We start from the raw sequence: 17,185 nt of genomic DNA on the forward strand, positions 1-17,185 counted from the left end.
AGTTTTCTGTGTTTTCCAATAGGGTTAGCTAATTCTATATCGTCACAATATAAGCTAAAAGAAAATTCTAATGGCTTGTGGGTAAGGAAATCTGTTCGATAATTTGCTTCAGCATCTTTCTTACTTAAAAGTTGTACAAACTCATCAATATGCAAAAGGAAATTAATAATATCAAATAGTTAAAAATAGTAACCTTTGCCACCACCAAATAAAACTTCATTTATTTTCAAAATGTCAAACAAATCATTTAACAATTTTTCTCTTCGATACTTATTACTAAGGATATCCAATTGTGTAAAATACTTGTCAAAAGTATTAAAATGCTTTTCTTTTATTAACCCTTTCGTACCGGAATTTATTTAGGCGATTTAAAAAACGCAATACTATGCCACGTAAACACTTAAATAGATGGGTTTCCTTACAAAATAAGTTAAACAAAGTATATATCATTGGAAAGCAGGCAAAATTCAGAATCCGAAAATTAAATTAAAAAATTAAAAAAATTGAACTGATGACGTCGACATTATTTCATATTGATGAAGTAGCATTGCGACTTTAAAATATTTGCTAATGAAGCCTTTCAAATAGCTAGCTATATTGTTTTAGAAGTGATTAAAGGCTTGTAGAACGGTGCAAAATTTATTCACCTTTCATTTGATGGGTTTTTTTTCTAATATAGATAACTAGAAAATAAATAAATAACATTTTTCAAGGAAAAAACAGGACTTGAGAGAAATTAATCTTCCTCTTCGTCGTCAATATCAGAGGCATCAATCTCATCATTGTTTGCGGTTGATTGTCTATGATATAGATGCTATAGAAATCTTGTGCGTGTTATGAGCAAAAACGCTTTAATTTCTGCAGGTCTTTGAACTTAGCGGCTGAAATAAGCAAAGATAGCCTGTTGGATGGTTGAAGGGCTGCCTGTAAAGTTCTTCTTTTACCAACAGGCTTTGACATGACAGCTGTGGTAAATAATCCATTCCAGCTTTCACGAAACTGCATCAGACGAGGGTGGTCTTGTGAAAAGATCAATTCACGCAGAGGTTGTGTCTTGACTGGACAAGATGCTAAATAGAAGTTGGAAATGTGATTTTCCACATTCAGTAGTATAGCGTTGGTTACTGTGACAACCTTGAAAGGGGATGGGTTTTTTCTTGTTTCCCTGAAATGCTGGTACCATTCCCCTGGTGTGTTCACTGGTAGTTTTTGATTGATGACAACCATGTCCCTGTCGCCCTCCATGAAGGAATGTCCGCGAATAGGAAAGGTTAGTCTCATATTGGTGAAACGTCTTTTGTGGTGAACCATGAAATGCAGGAATCGTATGATGGTCCAGTTTTTGTTTTGACAAGGGCACGAATCACAGAACAGTTATAGCTTTGTAACTTCAGTAGGTAGCAGCTCTGTGAAAAAATAAAGTAGGATAGAAGCCACGTCATTAGAGCCTTTTCTCCCCACAGTTTCATCATAGGAGAAAAGGTTGACGTCACCACTCCCTAAATTATGTATGTTAAAAGTATACGTCGATAATTGTCGCATGTCGTAAACATCATTCGTTGTTATATTAGGCGTTTTTAGATTTTTCCAGAAATCAAACGCAACTGTAGCAAAATCTGGAAGTATCTGGGCTTTCCGCAATGCAGTAGTTTTTCGGTCATAAAAAACTTGTGATTCTTCCTCAAATGTAGCTCATTTTCTTTTATCAGTCGCCTCAACTCCTTTTCTGAGTGATCTTTGGCAACTTCTATTTTAAAATGGTCGCAAGTCGAGCAAGTATCCTTGCGTGGATACCCAAATACAATGTTGAACTTATCAACAAAGATGCGCCTGTTTGTAACAGAAAAAATACATTATTAACTTTGTTGTTCGTTTTGTTTGTTAAGTTAAGAGTTTCACACCCACTAAACACAATAAGGTCATAACTGAGGCAGAACACGTGTCTGAGCAATAAAGAAAGAGCAGAAAACCTAGCTTAAGGTAGGATGAGACATAATTTTATATTATTTTTTGTATAAGATTACAAAATTTTAACATTCAATGAGCTACAAAATAAAAAGTTGACAAAATATAAAAAATTCATTAAATCTTTATTTTACTTAATTATCCACTTTGAGCATAGCCTAAAAAAAAATTCTAACAATTCTTTAAAAAGTAATAATCTTAAGTTAAATTATATAAAAAGCCAGAAGAGGAAAGTTTTTTTAAACTAGCAGTACTATATAGAAATCAGATACCTGTAACTTTCTCTTAAACATGCTTCCCCTGGATGGGCTGTCAGGTACATTGCATGTATTTTGGTCAAACTCAGCTCCTCTGGGAGGTACAGTTTTTTTGTATCCTTCAAAGTATAGTGAGACTGTCGTCCTCGAAATGAACGTATGTGATTTATGATGGAGGTTGTTTTCTCTTTTATGAAAGATTTCGGTCTGTTGTTGTGCTTTTCTCTTGTCAGTGGGTGGTAAACCTGTGAAATAGGTTTCAGATATAAAGATGTTATTCTAAACTTCTAGTAAAGAAATTACTGATAATTTTGAAGATTAAGCATAAAAATACAACTAAAAGATCTAGATTTACTCACCTGTTGATGTCAATGTTTTCTGAATTCTCTCAAGTCTGTATTTTGTCACTCCAAATATTGACAAGAGTGCCTTGAAACAAATCTGCATTCTTGAGCATAAACCTCCATCAGGAATCTGCAAATGATACTGATATGAGTAACTGTGCAGGTCGGCCTCATTCTCCTCTTTCCTAGGTCGTCTTTGTTTCACTGTTTTTGGATTTATAGCTGCAACTATCATGGCGTCCTGTTTGTCTTTTGTACCTAGCCCATTAAACCTGTACGAAATTGTATGCCTTGCTTGCAGACTGATGTTTTCAAAGATTTGTAACCTTGCACAGTTGCAAGCTTTTCCCATTATGTGGTTTGACAGCTTCAATTTTTTTTCATTTTCTTTTCTTCTTCCATTTATTGGCCTTTTTTTTGGTTTTTTAATGACCTCAGGATGTGTGTTTACATCCGCCATCTTGAATTGCCGTCAGGTGACAAAAGTACGGCAAATATTGCAATACATAAGTTTCTAGTGAAGCGGTAGTTTGACTATCTTTGTTTTTATGTTGCAGAGGACTGACATTCCCTGTTTTTCTGTAGCAGGGGTATTTTTAATTGGCTATTTTTACCTGACTATACTTGTTTTTTCACTTCAGTACTTTGACAGAAGCTAGCTATCGCAGTGCGCAATCGGCTGGCAGGGCTATCTCAAAATTTTGAAAAATTGACATTCCCTGTTTTTCCCTTGCACCACTCATATGTTTGTATGTATGTATGTATAAATATAATATATATATATATATATATATATATATATATATATATATATATATATATATATATATATATATATATATATATATATATATATATATATATATATATATATATATATATATGATTTGAATGTTGACATCTTGTATAAGAGTGTATGTTATGTTAATAAAAAACATCAAATAATACGAATTCTCTAAATACAAATATTAATTTATGATGAAATTTTCGCTGGATTATGGTTACCAGCATCATCAGCTCGATAAATTATTTTAAATTACAAAAAACGGTTAAAATTAACTGACGTCAGCAGTTGAATGGCTTCTTTCTTTTTTTATATCCTTACGTAAAAACGTAAAAAATGGTGTCCAAAATTTAGTTTTAACAAATTGCCCATTATCCAGATTAATCCCGCCATTTAGAGGGGAACATTGGTGTCTCTGTATCTCAAGAGCCTCACGGACCTTCCGATCAAACTTTTTTGTCTCTACTTTAAGAGTTTTAGTTCTCTCCCAATTAATTTCTTCTGAACATGGTTTATCATGTGTGGCTATTGCAGACTGATGATACTTGCCCTCATTTAAGAATTTTTGATGTTGTTGGGTTCGAGTTCTAATTTGTAATTTCGTTTCGCCAACGTATTTCTTTAAACAGTTACATTCAATTAAGTAAGTTCCAGGTTGGCTATTGCGTGGTAATTTAGATTTGTTTTTACACGTTAGCAGTGATCTTAAATTGGGATTCGATTTAAAAACTACCCTATATCCAACTTTTCTAAATATTTTTCTTAATTTTGGGGAGAGTGATGGTATCCACGGTAATGAAACTGTATGGAGGGTGTCACACTCGGATTGATATTTGTTTTTATTTATAGACCGATTTTTTCTAATTTGGTTTGCAATACTTACCAGTTGACTTTTGTCGTAACCATTTTCGTTGAACATTTGAATTAGAAAATTTATCTCGTTTTGTAAATGTAAATCACTGCATATGGAGTAAGCTCTGTGAACGTAACCTTTAAATATTGCGCCTAAAATTTTGGGGTCGTGATTTGAGTGAGGTTTAATTTGAATATTCGTAATGGCTTCTTTTCTGTAAACTTTAAACTCGTAATTACCATTAGTGTTATTTATTATCGTTACATCGAGGAAGTTTAAAGTTTTATTTTCGCTTTCAATTTCAATTGTGTATTGTATTGCAGGGTGTTGTTTATTCAAAATAAGTTGGAATTGCTCTGCCTCCTGAATTTTTGAAAATCTAGCATGACTATCGTCAACATATCTTAGATAGGATTTTAAATCAAGAGGAGGGTTTAATGTTTTTGCAATATTAAAAGCATTTTCTTCGTGGTATTGTAGAAAAGATTCCGCCAGTATGACCATGAACGAAAGGCCAATAGGACCGGAATTCTCCAACTCATGAATTTCTTCGTTCCACAAGAAATAACATCGATGTAAACAAAGATCTATCAGCTTTTTAGTTTCCAATATAGTAAGTTTAGTAGAAGATTTGTAGGAATCATCTTTATTTAGTTGATCCAAAAGAATGAAAGTAGCTTCTTTAAGTGGAATTGATGGATAGAGGTTTACTACATCAAATGAAACTTGAACCTCATTTTTTTCTATATTCCATGAGTTTGCTTTGTTAATAAAGTCAAAAGAGTTTTTTAAACGTGTTTTGTTTTTGTTCAAGACAGGTTGTATTGTCTTTACTAAGTAATTTGATATTCCATAGTTAGGCGTGCCGATTGTTGATACTACTATTCTCATAGGATAGGATTTTTCAGGTTTGTGAGCTTTAATTAGACCATACATACGAGGTGGGATGGGGTCACTTGGATATATATTATCATATTCAGTTTTTGAAAATCGTTGCTTTTTGTTAAGTTGTGAGAGATAGGTTCTGATCTTAGTCGCGTAACTATAAGTAGGATCTTCACTCAGAACTTTTGTTGGACCAATCTGTTCGCGAATTTTTTCTAAAGCTTTTTCGTGTTCTATTCTAACAAAACCATTACCTTTATCAAACGGATATATATCGACAAGTTTGCTTTCTTTAATTTCTTTAAGTGCTTTTCTTTGTTCTCTTGTTAAATTTTGGCTTAATTTTTTGCCCATTTTAAGTTCTTTTAAGACATTTTTCCTCAAATCCTGTGCATTTTCAATCTTGTTGTTATATTCCAGCTTTAAAGCAAAAGACTCTGTTATTGCAATAATGTCCATATAAGGGATATCTCTCAAAGAAGGTACAAAGTGTGGGCCAAGATTAAGAAGATCGTTTTGGTGTTTTGGAATCTCGGTACTGCATAGATTTAAAACAGCGTTCTTTGTATACGTGGTTAACTTGCAGCTGTTATTACCGTGGTTACTTTTAAATTCGTTTAGAAGAACGTTAAACTTTTTGAATAATCTTTCTTTTGACTTTTTGAACATTATTTCACGGGCTTTCTCAGTGACTTGTTCGACTTTTTTATAGTCTATTTCATCAAGAGTAACCTTAAGAATTTGCTGGAGGTTTTTAGTTTCATTTATAAGGAAAAAATATCGTTTTCTAGCATCGTTTTTGATACAAATCAAAATTTTTAATCTAAATTGAAAAACTATACTCTTTGCTCTCTTTGTACTTACAGGGCTGTTGATACGTAACGATTTCGGAATAAGTTTGTGCCTTTCACATTTTTGCAAAAAAATATACTGGTTCTTAGATTTAGCTACCGACTTCTTTAGTAACTGTAACTGTTCAGTTCGTTTGTAAATAACCCAACAACATCAAAAATTCTTAAATGAGGGCAAGTATCATCAGTCTGCAATAGCCACACATGATAAATCATGTTCAGAAGAAATTAATTGGGAGAGAACTAAAACTCTTAAAGTAGAGACAAAAAAGTTTGATCGGAAGGTCCGTGAGGCTCTTGAGATACAGAGACACCAATGTTCCCCTCTAAATGGCGGGATTAATCTGGATAATGGGCAATTTGTTAAAACTAAATTTTGGACACCATTTTTTACGTTTTTACGTAAGGATATAAAAAAAGAAAGAAGCCATTCAACTGCTGACGTCAGTTAATTTTAACCGTTTTTTGTAATTTAAAATAATTTATCGAGCTGATGATGCTGGTAACCATAATCCAGCGAAAATTTCATCATAAATTAATATTTGTATTTAGAGAATTCGTATTATTTGATGTTTTTTATTAACATATATATATATATATATATATATATATATATATATATATATATATATATATATATATATATATATATATATATATATAGATAGATAGATAGATAGATAGATAGATAGATAGATAGATAGACAAGTGTTTTTCAAAAACAAAGCAGCCATTAAGAGTATTTTCCCGCAAAGGTTTTGTCAAGTCTCAGACTTCCGCATATGAATTCGGATAATGGTGTATTGCTGAGGCAAAAATTCTTAATTTATATTATAAAATTAGAAGTTTTTTTTTGAAGCTCTGTGTATCTATTTTATTAAAGTAAAAAAAATTATTGTCATGTGTGCGCCACTTCCGATCCTGCGCCCGGGTAAAACGTACACAGTAACCTCCCACCCCACCCTACCCCTCACGCGGTGGCACTGTATATATATATATATATATATATACAGTAAATATAATAAATTTAAAAAAATTTTAATGAATTAAAAAAAGAATATCAGTTTATGAAACAAATTTTCACGGCGTCTCAGCTGTTGGTGAGAAAATTAATTAAAATTCCGCCTCTTGACACAAACTCCTAAATATATACACTGCAGGCCAAAAGTTTCCGGACACTTGATATTTTTTATATAAAAAGCTAAAATCGATCCTGTATCATTAAATTAATCAATAATATTATTTATAATACTTAAACTTACATAAGTAAGTTTGTTTTTTTTATTTTCTTATTTTAACTTGATATATAGCGTTACATTACTCTTAAGAGTTTGGTCTTGTTAAAGTTATTCTATATTTGACTTAAGTTCAGATCATCATTTGGAATTAATTGAAGAGGAGATTTTCATCAGCCAAAGTCAATAGAATTTTGCACAATCAACTTAGAACCAACAAGGGAAGATGAAAATGCCCAGCTTTCAGGCCCAGCTGAAATGGACAGGGATGAACTTCATTCAGAAATCTCAGAAATTCCAGTGGCCTCGGAAGAAAATTTTCAACACAGGGATCCAGCAACATGGCCTAAAATAACGGACAAAATAAGATGCTTTTTGATTGAGCATGGGCCAGAGCAAGATAGAAGAGAGTTTTTCCCAAACAGGCTGTGTGATTTTGACCACAGAATGCGACACTTCAGCTCAAAATGGTATGAAAAAATTCATCCCAATGGTGAAAAGTTTGTTCGCACTTGGCTGCAGTACAGCAACAAAAAAGATTCTTTATTTTGTTTTTGCTGTTTGTTATTTTCAACAACAAAAACCAACAATTTTTCAGAAATTTCTAAAGGGTTTTGTGACTGGAAAAAACTAAACCCAAGAATTCCTGAGCATGAAAACAGCAATGAACACCAAAGATGCTATTCTGATTGGAAAACTCTCGAAAAAAACTTAAGGAAGGAAAGACCCTGGATTCTGATCTGCAGAGAGTTATCAGTGGAGAGATGAAAAAGTGGAGAGACATCTTGAAAGTGATTGTTGATGCAATTTTGTTCTGTGCCAAGCACAATCTTGCCCTTCGGGGAACAACAGAAGACATCGGTCAACAAAACAGTGGTATTTTTCTGAGCTTAATTGAGTTGATTTGCCATTATTATCCTTTAGTGGCTGAACACATTGCGTCCGTTAAAGCAAAAAAAAACCACAACATCCTACTTTTCTCCTCGAATTCAAAATGAGCTGATTGAGTTACTTGGGCAGAAAGTCAGGAACGAAATTTTGTCAAACATCAAAGAAGCTAAATACTACTCTGTTCTGTTTGACTGCATTTCAGATGCCTCCCACAAAGAACAGATGGCTCAGATCATCAGGTATGTCAACATCAGTGATGAAACCTGCACAATTAAGGAAAGCTTTGTGGACTTCATTGAATCTCACCAAAAAACTGGAAAAGGTCTTGCAACAGAGCTAACTGAAAAATTGGAGAAGGATGGTCTAAAAATTTCCGATTGCCGGGGCCAAGGCTATGATAATGGATCCAATATGTCTGGAAAATACAATGGCGTCAAAGCTCACATCCATTCTCTTAATGAGTCAGCAAGATTTGTTCCATGTGCAGCTCACACTTTAAATCTTGTTGGTGTTCATGCTGCTGAGGTTTCCCCACTCATGATTACGTTTTTTGGAAAGGTTCAAGCCATCTTTAACTATTTTTCAAGTTCCACGTCAAGATGGGAAAAACTGATCAAAACGTTGACCATCTCATTAAAAGGAAATAGCGACACAAGATGGTCTGCCAAAAAAGAAGCAATCACACCATTGCACAGACAAATCAAAGACGTTCTTCAAGTTTTGGAATCCATTATCCACAATCCCATGACAAATGCTGTCACAGTTAGCAGTACAAAAGAACTTCTCATTCAAATTTATTTCAGTTTTTTGTGTTTGTTGGATTTCTGGTGTCAAATTCTTTCTCTAATTGACCAAGAAAGCAAGCTGCTTCAGTCAAAAACCATTTCAATTGACATTGCTGCAAAAAAAATGAAAGGATTGAGGGCTTCCATTCAGAATCTTCGAGATGTTGGGGTGGAGAACATTATCAAAGATACCACAGAAAAAGCTAACCAGAGCGGAATTGATGGTGGCTTTCCAATCAAGAGGAAGCACAAAGTGAAGCTGATGGCACTTTATGAAGCTGAAGATGACTCTCACCTTCTCACAGTAGAAACAGAATTCAGATCTCAGTGCAACCTTGTGTTTGACAGCATTACACAAATTGAGTGGCGGTTTGAGGCGATGTCTGCTGTATCCTCTGATTTTGACTTCCTCAGTGGGCAATCACTCTATAAAAGTTCAGTGGATGAACTCAAGAAAAAAGCTGCAAATTTGTCTCAAAGTTACAAGGCAGATTTAGATTCTTCTGATTTCCAGTCAGAAATGGCAAGCTTTAAATATCAAGCTGCTGCAATGATGGACAACTTTGAAAAATCTAGCCCGATCAACATTTTGCAGCTCATTCATAAATATTCTTTGACCGATGCTTATCCCAACACGGCAATTGCTATTCGCATCTTCCTCACCATACCAGTCACAGTTGCTACGTGTGAGAGAAGTTTCAGTAAACTTAAGCACTGATCTTCACCAGAGGATGATGGTAAAGGAAGTACTCCAAGCAAGTGTCTCACCTTCAATATTTACGAGTACAGCCAGTCTGTCAGTTTTAATTCTTTTTCCTTTGTTTAGTTCAATTAATGTTTTGCCATCAAAATGCACTATGCATGGGTATGGGGATTCATTCATTGCTTGTTGAACATCTTCTTTTGATATCATGCATATATTATGATTTGCATGTTTCATTTTTCTAGCTGCTGTAGACTGGCTACATTTGAAATCTGTCAGATCAGCTCCTGATTGAGTTAGAATTGCACCAATAACTTTATGTAAAGCACTTGGAGAAATATCACTGATTGTAGCCATCAGAGCTACATTACCAGCAAAAACATCTATGGGAATTTCAGCAGTGACTTTTTGTTGTGAAGGTTTTCTTTTAAACCACTCTCCAGGATCAAAATCAGTATCACTCAAGGAGTCCTCACTAGTATCTTTATTATTCTCAACATTAGTTGTACCCTCTAATTCTTTATACCGTTGTTTCACTGACTGCTTTCTCTTTCTGCTACTCTCCATTGCCTAAATATGTAACAAAAAATTCACTACTTATTAGTTTAATTTAATTATACGAGAGATTGAAATAGTGAGTGAGCATCGTTTTTTTTGGTTCAGCTAATTTATTTTAAACCGTCTTAAGTGGCATGTAAATTGTAAGTAAGTTGGTTAGAAAGCCTAGCAATCTTTTGTTTTTTGGTTTAAAAGAAATACATAGTATTTTTCTGTACTTCTTATCTTCTGATCCAAGCATAAGTCTTCTTTCCCCTTCTTGTTCCTCCAGAAACTCCAAATCCTCAAGCTTGTCTAAATCAGATCTTTTTTTGTCATTTTTTATTGTATTCCTAAGATCAGGAATGCCAGCCCAGAATATTTTGTTCAGGTAAACTTTAAAATCTTGTTGCTTTGCCAAATCTGCAGCGGATCCCCTTTTTTCATGCTTCTAAAGTTTTGAATATTCATTGTCCAGATTTGAAAGATTTTTCACTAGACTTTGATCATTTAGTATAAAAAATCCAGCTTTAATCCATGGCGCTTTTACCTTGGCTAAAATACAATCACATTTACTTTTTATTGCACATCTTTCAAAGTTTTTTTGATGTTCTTGGGAAAAATGATTGGTTGTAAGCTAAGTGCTGCAGTATTTCCATCCCTGTTGGAAGCTGACAGCCTTATTTACAAAAAATAAGAAATAAAAAGTTTAGCTAAATTTTTTAGCTTAAGAGATTCTAAATTTAATTATTACTTTTATTGGCTGGCTTTGCTTTTTCGATAATGAATAGTTTTTTTTTAGACCTTAGTGTTCTTTTACTTCCTATGATCTGACCACACTCTTCTTCTTTATACATATTTAGATTAATCTATTTAATTTTTACTGACCTAAAAAATCAAACTTAAAATAATTATTGTAAAATAATTTACAACTACAACAAATGGAACCTTTCAATTGTTCTTTAAGCTACTAAAGCTGGGTCTCGTCAAATCTCCACCTTATAGAAATTACTAAACTTTATTGTAGATTTACATTATTAACTAAAAAAGTAAAAAATATATATTTTGGATATATAGTTATAATCCTATGTCAGTAACAATACGGTAAGTATATTATAAAATATTGTAATTTTTTCAAATCTAAATACAAAAAAAATTTTTTTTTTTTAAAAAAAACTACGAGACCATGTATTTTTGCTAAAATATATAGGCAAAAATAAACATCCCAGAAAAAAAAATTTCAAATTTTTTTCATTTAACTTTCCCCCTGGAACTGCAAAATCGGCTGTTTTTGATGGTTTTTGAGAATGGTTTTTTGAAATAGTTTTTTCCTAAAAAGTGCTTTGGTGGTAAGGATAGAGTGGACCTGTTAAGCTGAAATTTTTTGGGAGTTGTTTTTTTAACATTTGCCCCAAATCTAAAGTGTATGGTATTTTAAATTTGAAAATTTCCTCAAATTGACTACCCCTAATATATGTATATATATATATATATATATATATATATATATATATATATATATATATATATATATATATATATATATATATATATATATATATATATATATATATATATATATATATATGTAAATTACGTAACTAACAAAATTATTATTAACCTATTTTTGTAACTAGCCCTAATATATATATATATATATATATATATATATATATATATATATATATATATATATATATATATATATATATATATATATATATATATATATATATATATATAAAACGAAGAAACAACAACTATGTATGGTACTTAAAGTTTCATGCCTAGCGGCAATCATCAGCCATGAAATACAAATCTTTGAAGGCATAGAGCTCGAGTCGATTCGAACCTGTTTTTAAATTAATTAGCGGTAACTTTTTTTATTACACCTTTCACGAAAAAATCGAATAAATATTTAAATTCTGATCGAAAATGCAATTAACATAAGTACACGAAGAAATTTGTTTGGATTTGTATTTCATGGCTGATGATTGCCGCTAGGCATGAAACTTTAAGTACCATACATAGTTGTTGTTTCTTCGTTTTATATATATATATATATATATATATATATATATATATATATATATATATATATATATATATATATATATATATATATATCTGTGTGTGTGTGTGTGTGTGTGTGTGTGTGTGTGTGTGTGTGTGTGTGTGTGTGTGTGTGTGTGTGTGTGTGTGTGTGTGTGTGTGTGTGTGTGTGTGTGTGTGTGTGTGTGTAAATTACGTAACTAACAAAATTATTATTAACCTATTTTTGTTCATTAACCAATCAAACTATGTGGATTTTTTTCTGTTGTCTACTTAAAACCATTCTTTTTTGGAGATGCTACTTAACTGAACACACACTAGTTAAAAACTCATACATGAGTATTAAACATTATGGTTTCCAATTTTTCTTAAATTTGGTTTATCAATAATTAGGATCCAACTGAACCTAAGGTTCAGTCGGATTTGAACTCTAAACCATTAAAAATTGGTTTAATCAGATGTCACCTCAACTGCAGTGATGATCAAAAAATTTTGGTCTAATTATATTTGATAATTTTTACATATCCAAGACTTTGGGATGTAATGATATATAAAAAAGGGTTGTAATTTTTTTACTATGATAGTAATAACTATGATGCTATCAAAAATAGCTGTATTATTTCTAATATACTGCTACCTTTATTTAAGCTTACTCTTTCTTAGTTAGATGATTGGTTATTCTAGACGATTAAGTGAAATAATGTCCATTATTTGGGGAGCATTTACCAAGTTACAACATTTATGATAACTAACGACTTTATGGTAGAGAATTCACACTTTATTAAGCTAAAACAGACAAAAAAAAAGTACAGGTATAAAAATAATTAAATAAAACTTACTTGAAATGCTAATAATTTCAAATGTAGGACTTTAAAGTCAATCATTTCATTAAATTAAATTCCATCAAAAAAATTTTTTTCAGGAATATTTCTTTTAGGCAATAATTAAATACTTTTGGAATTGTAAGACATCGGCGTAACTATTTATAAATTATACACTATATATACTATATATGATGATCAACAAAAGAAAACACGTTGCTTTATTCACATATCCAAGTAATTTAAATTTTAGCACAAAATTTTAAAACATAACCATACATATCACAAACAATAAAAGTTATTGATTAATTCATTAATTAAATAAGGTCATGTTCAGGTGTGTTTGGGACAACCACTTTTTAACAGCTCTTTTAAATAAATCATCAATAAGGTAATCAACAAGACTTTTAGTGAAATCGTCTTTCGCTGGATTAACTATTGCTCCTATAAAAAAATGTATAATTTTTTTGTAAATAAAATTACTTACTTGCAACACCATTTAATTGAAAAACTTTATTAATTCAAATAATTCCTTACCTTAAGCATAAATAAAAACAAGATGTTTAAAAACAATTAAAAATAAGAACTAAAAAAATTAATTGTAATAAATACAGCACATGAGGGTTGTTCAGGTAAATAAAAAATTTAAAATAAAAAAACCCTATACTAAATATAATTTGCACCTATAAGATATTTGCAATGATTTGTCTTAACAAAAGCACGTTTGCCTTTTAGGCCATCTTTGCTGAACTGTTGCTGCAGAGATCTTGTAAGCATCGCATCTAAACCATTCTTGACAGAACTTCTCACACTCCTGCCACCAATTGACCTTAACTGCAATTTCTATTAAAAAGGTATTTATTGTATATATTATATATTGTAAGTTTTAGTCAAAAAACATTGCTATTTTTTTCATATTTTGACAATAGTGATCAACCAATTGCAATATAATATTCAATGGTACTGGAAAGAATGTGACCACTTATAGTGCAAACATTCATAAAACTGTTCAAGTTTTTTTTACCTTCATTTTCATATAAGCTTTTTCTTCTATTTTCAATTCTTCATCAAAGTCAAAAAAAATAGTTTTTTTTTTTTTTATTTCTTCAGACCATTCAGGTGTAAGATGTATATCACTCTCTAAATGTTTGTCAGATTTTTCCAAGATCAAAGTTTGATTTTCTTGAATTGACCTTGCTTCCATCAAAGACACATACTGGAACTCTAATAGACCACAAACAAATAATAAATGAAAAAAATTAATTTAAATTATCGAACAAAAAAATTAAACTTACGTTTATTAGACATTTCTTTAAAACTTGCCCCACCATCTTTAAGTTTAGAGGAATGTCGACAGATATTTGAAGTAGTAGGCACAGATTCAAAAGATTTTTTTTGTATTTCGACTTCTGGAAGCATCACTTCAAGATGCGTTCTTACTGATGTCCTTAGTGGAGTACTTTGACTTCTTAAATCAAAACCAATAGGAAAACATTTTTTAAGTCCTCCTGAATGTTTCCTTTTTGAAACAGGACTTGCAACATGCTCTTGCAAAGGATGTTGGTGTATTCTTAGCAGGAAAAAAGTTGTTAAAATCGTATTATAAAAGACTAAAAATTATTTTGTACATTATTTATTGTACATTTATTTTTGCACATTGTTACAATACTTTTAATACTAAATGCACAATTAGATTTTTATTATAGAAAGCAAATAAAACTTTTAATAAAATAATTATAAAGAATAAAACTTTTTTCTCAATAAAACCAGATTCATATTACAAATGGACTACAATCAGACAACAAGACTTTAACAAGACCACTCACCTATTATCTTCCTCTGAATCAGAAGATTCTGTAGCTGATGGCATTCTCATCATTTGATCTGCTTCATTTTTTGTACCAGATTCTAGTATTTTTTTGATAACTTTTAAACATTTCTAGTCGTTTCCTGGTATAGACCAATAAGCAATATATGCACCCAGAGGTTTACCTTTTGGAGTCCAGTTTATACAATCCTTGATTGGATTAACCCAAATGCAAGGACTCATAGTCTTAGTTCGTATTTCATTTTCCATGATAATATGCACTGACCAATATCTATGGTTAAAAAATCAGTCAGAAACCATATGTACTGCAAAAAGAGTCAAAAGAAAAGATTCAATTAATGAAACACATTGTTCAAAACATGGATAAGAAAAAATTATAAATTCTTAAGAAAGAAAAAATCTAAAAAGTTAATTTTGTTAGATTTTTAATAACAAATTTTAATGAACAAATCAATTGAATATTTTTTAAATTCAATTTATCTATTTTATAAATAAAAAAAATGCCAAATAAATTCAGAAAAAAAAACTTTATAAAAATGAACAAAGAAACTTTTCATTTTTCAATATTACAGGTTAAAATAGTTTTAATAGTTATAAAAAGTCTTTTTATTATTTAAAACTGCAAACTATTTAAGACTAAAGTCTAGTAACATTAGTGAGCAATGGTATGATTACGTTTCCATTTTTATATGGGAAACAACAACATTTTCTCAATAGTTCGTTTACTTCTTTTTACACATTTCAAAGGCTTTATGTTTCCTTTGATCATATAGATATAAAGTTGCTTAGGGTCTATAAATAAATCAAAAAATCTTTCTAAAACATCTCTACCATAATAATCATATTGAAATTTTTCATCTTTGAGTTTATTAAGAATAAAAACAAGTCCTCCTTGCACTAAAAAACAACTGTCTTTAGCTTTAGTGGATATTTTATTACTAATAACATTTTTTTTTTAGAAATTTCAATTTCACTAAACCTTTTTGTCAACTGTGCCACTGGGTTGTTTTTGCTTCTAACAAGCTGTTTTAATTTTTAAAGAAAATTTTCAGACTAAAATGCTGATATTGCATCAAGTGGTTGTTCAAAAAGTTCAACGTCATCAGCAATGTGAAGTAGTCCATGTACATTGTACACACAAAATGATTTCCCATAATGCTCCTGAGAATTAGTAACAAAATAAATCAAGAGCTCTTTTGAAAAATTTAAATAATGAATTCGAGAATCTTTATTTTCCTCACACAAAAATCTAACTGCTAAAGAGAGACTTAAAAAATGTTTATACATATTAGGATTAAATATGCCCTTTAACACCACAATGCCCTAAAATAAAAGGAAGCTTTGCAACTCAGTTTCTTTCCATCTTTCCAGATCAACTAAAGACCGAGGTTGTCGTATGAATTCGCTTGGTAGTTTTCCTCGTAACAATAACAAATTTTGTGACACTTGCATTATTTGTATAGAGGACAGCCGTCCATTAAATATACCTTTATAATGTTCTTTGAAATAAATTAAAATTTTGCGTGTAACCCCTAAGCATACCATGTGCATATAGTCTAAAAGAAAAACATTTATCATATTAACATTTAACGGAAGTAAGACAGATAGAGATGTCTGATGGCATTTGCCTGATAAATCAGATAAACCATAACTAAAGGATTGAAATGCCTCAGTGGTTCTCATAAATGTATTTTCCTCTGCATAACTATAGCACACAAGATTTTTTAAAACAAAACCCTTCTTTGTACATCTCTCGCATGCTTAATATCCTGTATGCTGAACTATTCCTTTTAATTAAGCCCTGACTGGTGCATCACAGGTTACAGCAAAAAGATAAACAAAATAAGTATTATTGTTAAATACAAGAGGGTTGGATGTAAGTAAAATAGTTTCATTTACAAAATCTTTCAAAAATTTTTTGGCTTTTTATGTCCGCCATAAAGAGCAACAGCAACAGGATCAAAGTTTCCAAATTGAATAAATATTGGCCATAGTTCTATTAAACTTGATTTTAATAATGGTAAACCATCAACATTAACAGTTAGACGGATATCAGCCTCCAAATATGTTCTTCCAGATAAAACCTTTTCGATGCTAAATTTTATTCCATAATATATATACTGCCCGTCCCCTAATGGTCTGGTTTTAATTTGCTTTTTGGTATGAAGCAAAGTTCAGCTGTCTTTTGGCAAATCATGACCAATAGATATTACAGGGCTGCGTTTTAAAAAAATTTTCTGTTCCAGGGGATTTCTTAGATAATTCCTAATGAAATTGGCCTCCTAAACCCGAATATGACATTCATTTTGCTCAATCAGGTCAGGTTATTGAAATACAGCACACCTATTTTTTTTGGAGAAAAACATAGTTTTCAAGAAATGGGCTGGGGCGGAT

The 17,185-nt window shown here is 31.2% G+C and overlaps 2 protein-coding genes and 2 pseudogenes across 7 annotated transcripts in view; all 4 read right to left on the bottom strand.

Moving 5' to 3' along the window:
• The window catches only part of LOC145191419 (phosphatidylinositol 3,4,5-trisphosphate 5-phosphatase 2A-like), a 401,680-nt gene that overhangs the window by 327,417 nt on the left and 57,078 nt on the right, over positions 1 to 17,185 (bottom strand). The window lies entirely within an intron of this gene.
• Positions 835 to 2,302, bottom strand: LOC149882084 (uncharacterized; annotated as a pseudogene).
• On the bottom strand, positions 2,574 to 6,155 carry LOC149882085 (uncharacterized). Its single transcript, XM_090065886.1, has 3 exons — positions 6,085 to 6,155; positions 3,719 to 5,911; positions 2,574 to 2,838 (listed from the first exon to the last, which is right to left on the bottom strand). Exons 1-3 carry the CDS (start codon positions 6,153 to 6,155, stop codon positions 2,574 to 2,576), a joined length of 2,529 nt encoding a protein of 842 aa, XP_089922012.1.
• On the bottom strand, positions 9,475 to 10,977 carry LOC149882086 (uncharacterized; annotated as a pseudogene). The gene is made up of 2 exons (XR_016444763.1): positions 10,845 to 10,977; positions 9,475 to 10,123 (listed from the first exon to the last, which is right to left on the bottom strand). The product of XR_016444763.1 is annotated as an uncharacterized LOC149882086 (transcript).

The sequence above is a fragment of the Hydra viridissima genome, unplaced genomic scaffold (assembly GCF_058129835.1).
Source record: "Hydra viridissima isolate aposymbiotic clone 2 unplaced genomic scaffold, HvirCarnegie_v1 scaffold_11, whole genome shotgun sequence".
NCBI classification, from domain to species: domain Eukaryota; kingdom Metazoa; phylum Cnidaria; class Hydrozoa; order Anthoathecata; family Hydridae; genus Hydra; species Hydra viridissima.

What these genes read in the sequence shown, in the direction of transcription:
- LOC149882085 (XM_090065886.1), bottom strand. Translation starts at nt 6,155, where the DNA reads ATGATTTATCATGTGTGGCTATTGCAGACTGATGATACTTGCCCTCAT. An exon ending in AGAATTTTTGATGTTGTTGG is followed by an intron (nt 5,912 to 6,084) that starts GTTATTTACAAA and finishes TTTTCAATTTAG; the next exon opens with ATTAAAAATTTTGATTTGTA. An exon ending in GGGATTAATCTGGATAATGG is followed by an intron (nt 2,839 to 3,718) that starts GCAATTTGTTAA and finishes AATTTCGTACAG; the next exon opens with GTTTAATGGGCTAGGTACAA.